Source organism: Sinocyclocheilus anshuiensis, unplaced genomic scaffold, assembly GCF_001515605.1.
Source record: "Sinocyclocheilus anshuiensis isolate Anshui unplaced genomic scaffold, SAMN03320099.WGS_v1.1 scaffold51, whole genome shotgun sequence".
Lineage (NCBI taxonomy): Eukaryota > Metazoa > Chordata > Actinopteri > Cypriniformes > Cyprinidae > Sinocyclocheilus > Sinocyclocheilus anshuiensis.
In genome coordinates, this window is record NW_015548296.1 from 5,631,249 (window position 1) to 5,638,311 (window position 7,063).

Below are 7,063 nucleotides of genomic sequence, written 5' to 3' on the forward strand. Positions count from 1 at the left end.
CTCTTAACAATGATAAACCAATAAACTGTTGACTATTTATTAAATAGTTAGTTTGTTTTTAACGCCATGCCAGCTTTTGTGGCTATTCCAATGGTGAGAAAATTTTATAAACTATATCAACCTATTTATGCTAAAAAAAAAACTATATTTGGTTTAACTTAAACTTTTAAACATTTCTTCAAAAGTGTTAGCTGAGCATAAAAGGTTTATCACAGGGTTAAAACTAGGGATGCACGATATATCGGCCACAATATCGGTATCGGCCGATAAATGCTCATTTTTTCTGTTATCGGTATCGGCCCGATAAGAAAATTTGGCCGATATCGTAAAGCTGATAAATAATGCATTATTTCCTTCAGAGACACTTCAGATGCACGCTGTTCGTTTGCAGCCTTTTGTGCAATTGTACGTTGTAATATTGTGTTTATTTGATGTATATCTGATTTATCTCATATAGAATGCGTTTGGTTAAGTTAAAAGAGCGCTTCAGTTTACCGGTGATCATCTTTAGCTCAGCGCACGCAGCTCAAACAGCAGTGCACAACTGGTATTAATTTGTTACTTTTTCAAAATCATTGATACATTATTAATAATAACAACCACTTTTATTTTTCTCTTATTATTTTCATCAACAATATGGTTTAGTAATTAAAATCATTTAATTATTGTCCGTGCAGAGGCTATTCCGTTTTATTGACCTATGGCGCATTCATTTTGATTCTTTACACGTGTAATGATGTCCAGTGACTTGTTTGCATTATTTATGCATTATTTTATTTATTTGTAAGACTTTTTTATGACTAAATTTGGTAATGGGAGAGTAAAATTATTTTTAAAACGTACACAGTTCAAACTAGGCTGCTTATGTTGAAGTGTTTGGGATGTGGGTTTTAATGATGAGAACTATTTTGTAATCAGGCTCTCAAAAAGTATATAAAAATTTGGATATAGATTTATTGGCCAACATATCGGTTATCGGCTTTCAAAAATAAAGAATTATCAGTTATCGGTATCGGCCAAAATGTTCATATCGGTGCATCCCTAGTTAAAACCAGTACAATCTAATAAATCATGCATCATGGATAAGGGGTTTTGACAGAAAGCACATGTTGGTGGATATTCTCCTAAAATTAAAAACTTGTGCATCATCCTGGAATAGCCTGTTCTGCACATTGCTTATTAAAATATGAGAAAAGCTTGACTTTATATTATCAGTGATGACTGCAACATGCATATTACGCTGACAAATAACATGGTTGTGATTTTACCATTTACCAATATTTTTAAGCTAATATTTGTATGAAATATAGCTTAGCTTTTTTTACTTTAAGCTAGTACGATGTGACATACATTTTTAAAAAGTACGAAGGCTTTCGTGTAATATTTAATTAATTTAAATATTAAAGCAGCACTTAAGTCACCGCTGTCGCAGCTTGACATGTCAACTGTCCATTAACAATTATCTTCTTTTAGTTAACTAATTAAACTGAAGAACGCTTGTTCTGAACTGAGCTTATTTTCAGATGCAGTAACGTTAGCTCTCTACCCACCTTTCTTTGGATCTCCCACACGTTTATGAAGTTCTTGCCGAGTTGAGCTCCTAATATGTATTCTCCGTTCAGGACTGTTAAAGACCTGGAGGACGTGTTACCCCCGCGATAGGACAAGAATTCTGACCCGGAATGAGGGTCGAAAACCGCGCAGTTAAACAGCTGCCCCGCTGAATCTGCAGACAGAACTACCTCCACGGGCGCAGACATGTTGGATACACAAATCGCGATTATTTTGGAAGGCGTCGAGGGGCGGGTCTGTGCAACGTCATTTCCGATAAAGTGAGGCAATCTGGGTATTGCTGTTTTACGCTGTGTTTTTTTCGTGTTTCGTGTTTTTGTCCCCGACGTTAAATGTTCCCCTAATTTTAAAGTAAATGTTTAAATGTACATAATAGGAGCCGACTGGAAAACAGTAGTCATAATTTTATAATTTACATGGGAGTGGGTCGCCCCCTCAACATGTTGAGATCACATGACCAAATAGCTAGGCTAGTTTTTATACAGTCTATGACTATTACTCGCTTTATTTCAGTATCATAATAAATTATTAAATATAGTATATTCTTAAAAACATACAGCTTTCAGTATAAGTTGTTTAATTTCAAATTTTTATCACATTTGTGTGATAAGTTACCATCATTTTATGGCTGAAGGTAGACTGTGGTATTAGTAGCCTATATTCATTGTTGTTCTGTGTGTGTGTGTGTGTGTGTGTGTGTGTGTGTGTGTTACTCTTTGTCCTTCACTAGTCAATATGTACTAGGAACTCTTTCAACAGATTGTTGTTAAAAAAGGCTTACATAGTACTGATGGAAAGGTCACACACGTTAAAGACTGTCTTTTATCAAGTCATAATTAGAGAGTCAACATTGTGACTTTATTCAAAAATAGCTTTCAAAAGGTTTTCATTCATTTCTTTTTAAAAACAAACAGACAGTGGTAAAACTTTCTGAATAGCTCTTAACATATATCATTGGCATATTAGCCTGGTTACTCCAAACAAAAATAAATACAATTCCGAAACATCTAGACCCTAAAATCTATATATTTTTCCCAAATAAAAAAAGTCTAAAGAAAAAAAAAAGTTAACCACCAATGAAGTACAGCATACATTTGTTGAAGGTGAATAAATTCTCCATGCTCTCAGCCGTGCCACCAAAAATGTTTGCAACACAAACACCTTCATTAACTACACGTGATCATAAATTTTGCATCAGCACTTCCAAATGACGATTTACATGTGCTTCAAGTCCAGGGTTACAAGTGCACCAGAGCCGTGTCCTCAGACCAGTGTTGAACCGAAACATGTACCCAAATACTCCATCATCCAGCCTTCCTCTCGTCTCTGAGAATAAACCAGAATCTCATTAGCACACAGGATACTGATTCATTATCAACACAGACACAACAGAGACTGTAATCATACTCGGAATACGATTCAACTAATACAAAAAGCACTTACATGGTACTAAAAGCAGACTAAGGCAAACGATCACAGCCAGTGTAACACTACTTGCAGTGATTCCTTGGGCTCCGCTGTCATTGAGATCAAGATGATATTCATGTTCATGTTCATGTTCATGGTGGTCCACGTCTTTACACTTCATGCTATGGTGAAATGAAAGAAAATGAATCACATATCCTTTCAGCAGCAAAATGTGATAGTTTAAACTCATCAGCAAGCAAAAATGCAATGCAATGTACGATTTTGAGGGATATTTCACATTGCATGGTTTATAATCTAATTCAGTCTATCTAATAAAACAAGAACTCTTTCAAGTGCGATGAAATAGTGGTGGAAGAGATGCTGTATGACTTACAGCTGCTTCTGTAAATATTGCTTGGTGGTCTCGCAGGCCTGTTTCTGCTTCTCTGCAGCAGTTTGGAGCTGTTTCGAAGCGAGGTGTAAAGCCTCACATGATGCCAACTCCTGGGCCTTCAGAGTCAAATTGTGCTCCAGGGCTTCAATCTGGTCTGCAATGATAATGAAAAACTCTCCTCAGACAATACAACTTGTAACGTTTTTCTATGTAATGCCAATAGTGTGAAGCCTCTCGCAATGTTAGTGCTCCTCTTCAAACTCTCTTAACAATATGCCAAACATTCTTTGAGGAAAAAAGTCCATTGGCTTATAAGGCAATGTCTAGGCACTGCGTAACTTATCAGTTCGTTTCTTAAAGGACCTCGGTGATGTCAGAGCACTATTTTGGGTCCTAGCTGGTAGCTGGCTGGTGTTGTTCGCTTGCTGCTTTGTCTCAAGTTCGACACTGGTGTTAAAATATGGTCTTGGTGTGAAACGTTTTTCTGGACATCACACCTATCCTGTTTTGTGAAAAGGTTTTCCAAAGTCAGCTAGCTTTTTTTTTTCAGATAACCGCTTTATCGGGCGGGTAAAAGGGGCCCTTTGTATTACCCGTTATTTTCATATCTCATGCATTCAGGAGTCATTTCCTGCAGTTGTTTAGTGAGGCAGGAAATCCTTTGCAAATTAAACAATATTCTGGCTTTGAAATGTTCAATATAAACTTGGATAAACAGTACTGTTCCCTGCTGAAAAAAAACAGTAACTTTAGATGGCTTTATGGTCTTAACAGGTTGGTTTGAGTTGGTCTTAGCTGGCATGAGTTGGTTTGAGATGGTCTTATCTTGGTCAACATGCTCTCCCACCTGGCAAAGCTGACTTTAACTGTTCTAGATGGTCTCCAGTCTGGATTTAAAATGGTTTTCCAGCCTGGTTAAGCTGGTCTAGTCTTCCGGTCTGGACAAGCTCTAACCTGGTCAGTCTGGTTGAAGATGATGTTGATAACCAACCAACAAATCTGTCCAGCCAGCCCAGCCTGGTTAAGCTGGTCTAGTCTTCCGGTCTGGACAAGCTCTAACCTGGTCAGTCTAGTTGAAGATGATGTTGATAACCAACCAACAAATCTGTCCAGCCAGGCTGGGAGACCAGTTGAGGCCAGCAAACTTAAGCCAGATTAAGCTGTTTTTTAGATGAGTTAGGCAGTTATACTAAAAATAATACTTTAAATTATGATATCCTAACAGTTATAGAATACAACATTTGGGGTCAGTATTTTTTTAAAGGAATAAATATTTTATTCAGGATTCAAAGATACATTCAATGCATCAAAAGTAACACTAAAGGCTTTTGCATTTTCACAAAAAAATGTTTCAAATAAATACTGTTCTTCTTTTGAACTTTCTATTCATCAAAGAATTTGAAACAAAAATATATATTCACAGAGTATCCACAAAAATCTGAAGCAGCACACTGTTCTCGACATTGATAATAATCAGACATGTTTCTTGAATCATGTGACACTGAAGACTGGAGAAATGGCTGCTAAAATGCAGCTTTGAATCACAGGAATAAGTTTAAAATGTGTTCAAGTTGTTTTCAATTCTAATGTTTCACAATATTGCTGATTTTTAATCAAATAAATGCAGTCTTGGTGAGCAGAAGATACTTCTTTCAAAAACATAAAAAATCCCAAACTTTTAAACAGCAGCGTAATTTTTACTTGCATTGAACTCGACAACATTTTCTGCGAATGTAATACATAAATGCACATACTGTATATAGACAGGGCAAAGAAATCTGAGCAAAAATAGAAGAAATACCACTAGTTACTGCGCTTCATGTTATTACACCAACCACTGTAGAGAATTCCATGTCACAAACAAGCCTTTCCTATTTGTTGTCTCTTCCGAGTTTCTATGGTTACATGGGAAAATGCATCTAAGAATATCGTCAGAGAGAAAGAGAGAGGGAGAGAGCTCTCCTTTCATGGCTGCTCTGATGAGAGGAAAAACTCTGACGTGAATTTTCCTACCTTTCTGCAGGCTGATTTCAGCAGTGCGGTTCTCCTCGATGAGTTTGTATTTTTCAATTTTGCTGTCCAAAACTGTGATGTTTTCGTTCAGAATAGCCTACAGAGAAAACAGAAGCTTAATTAAACACAAGTTCATAACCGGGATGAGGTTGTTCGCACTAAGACTTTAAGGTGTGGCTGTCAGATCTCACGGGCGTGTGAGTGAACGCCGCCACCTCCAAAGGTCAAAAACAAGGCCACAAAAATCAAGCCAAAACCTCTTTGAGTTTGAATACAATCTAACACCCACGTTTTGGCAGAAACACAACAACCCTAGGAACAATGTGAAGATTATCAGGAAAGTTTTTTTGTTTTGTTTTTTTCCAGGAAGAGCTGGGATTGATATCTTGGCAGGAGATGTGTTTAACGTTCGGATCATTTGATTTGGCATATATTTGCATAACTCTACAGATTTAACTCAACCTGACCTGTTCTCCACTTCCCATTGGGGCTCATTATGTAAAACAAAACAGTTTCATATCTAAGTTTCAACTAAAATAAAACTGAAAGGCAGTTTTTTTTTTATGTCACTGTAACCTATTGAGGTTAAGGCTAGAAGAAACCCAAATAAGAAGATAAACTCACAATTTCTTGCAGGCTGTCATTCAAAGAGATGTTCAGAGACTGTATTTGCTCCTTGTACTGGTCGATTTGCTTCTGCAAAGTGGTCTGGTTCCTCCATCCCTGCCTCACCAGATCCTCAAGAGCTTTTCGGTCTTTGGTCCACACGACTTTTGCCCCTTCATGTCTCTCCCTGAGGTCTTGCATCTCCGTCCGACACTGACTGGCTCCTTTCATCTCGGGCGAGGTGGCCCATACCACAATAATGATAAGAGAGATGATGGACCACAGGGCCAGGCAGGCGATCACAATGTTACGTGTGGTCTGAGAAGATTTGGAGCTGGTCATCTTGAGACACGCAGGCTGGAGATGTCCGAGAAGAACAAGCTGGTGGGTGCAAGTCTGGCGAGAGACTGTCTTCTAAGTGGAATGAAACTTTTAAAGCCTGGGTTTCCCCTCCAAGCTGAGCTCAGGAAAGGGGAGTGGCTCTGCTCCTGTGATGGGACCTGCCGTCCAGTTCCTCAGCCCTCCAAACACACGGATTGCTGCAACGTGACATCAGCTCTAGAGGTTATCCTCACCGTTAGTGGGAAAAACCAAAACTGTTTTTACTGAAAGACCGTGTTTCAGTTTCCATTCCTCAGTTCAGGGGAGTGTCCTGGCAGGGGTCCCGGATCTTAGGAGAGCGTGTTATCTCTGCTAGGACTTACTCTGAGCGTTTTTAACAGGAGCAACTCAGTGTTTCCTGAACTTTTGCCAAGAGTGTCCGTGCCCCTTTGAGTCACACAAACTCACAAATACAGCAGCTTTTAGGAGGACTGACTGTATGAAATCTTCTATTTATCTCTATATAGATGATATCCGTCACTCTTTGAATAGATAGACTGTCTGATATGTAAATATTAAAACTTCATAGACCTCACCCTCAAGCGTCCTCTGCTGGTTTAAGAGCAGCACTTCAGAGCTGGTTGGAGTTAGAACAGACCTTCGAAATTCTGCTGCTCAGTGTTTCCAGCAAGCGATGAGTCATCAGTTGGGGGGTGCTTACATAAATAGGGTGGCGGCTGTTTCCATGGG

General features: G+C 38.5%; 2 protein-coding genes across 2 annotated transcripts in view; both read right to left on the reverse strand.

Moving 5' to 3' along the window:
- LOC107655968 (WD repeat-containing protein 18) overlaps positions 1 to 1,808 on the reverse strand; it is a 63,026-nt gene extending 61,218 nt beyond the window's left edge. The window contains 1 exon segment of the mRNA XM_074186887.1: positions 1,551 to 1,808. Coding sequence (XP_074042988.1) covers positions 1,551 to 1,760 — 210 coding nt within the window. The 5' untranslated portion in view covers positions 1,761 to 1,808.
- Positions 1,809 to 2,208: 400 nt separating this feature from the next.
- LOC107656094 (uncharacterized) lies at positions 2,209 to 6,567 on the reverse strand. The gene is made up of 5 exons (XM_016443788.1): positions 6,011 to 6,567; positions 5,387 to 5,483; positions 3,374 to 3,527; positions 3,016 to 3,161; positions 2,209 to 2,898 (listed from the first exon to the last, which is right to left on the reverse strand). Coding segments are annotated over exons 1-5 (723 nt in total). The 5' UTR covers positions 6,335 to 6,567; the 3' UTR covers positions 2,209 to 2,896.
- Between the last annotated feature and the right edge of the window lie 496 nt (positions 6,568 to 7,063).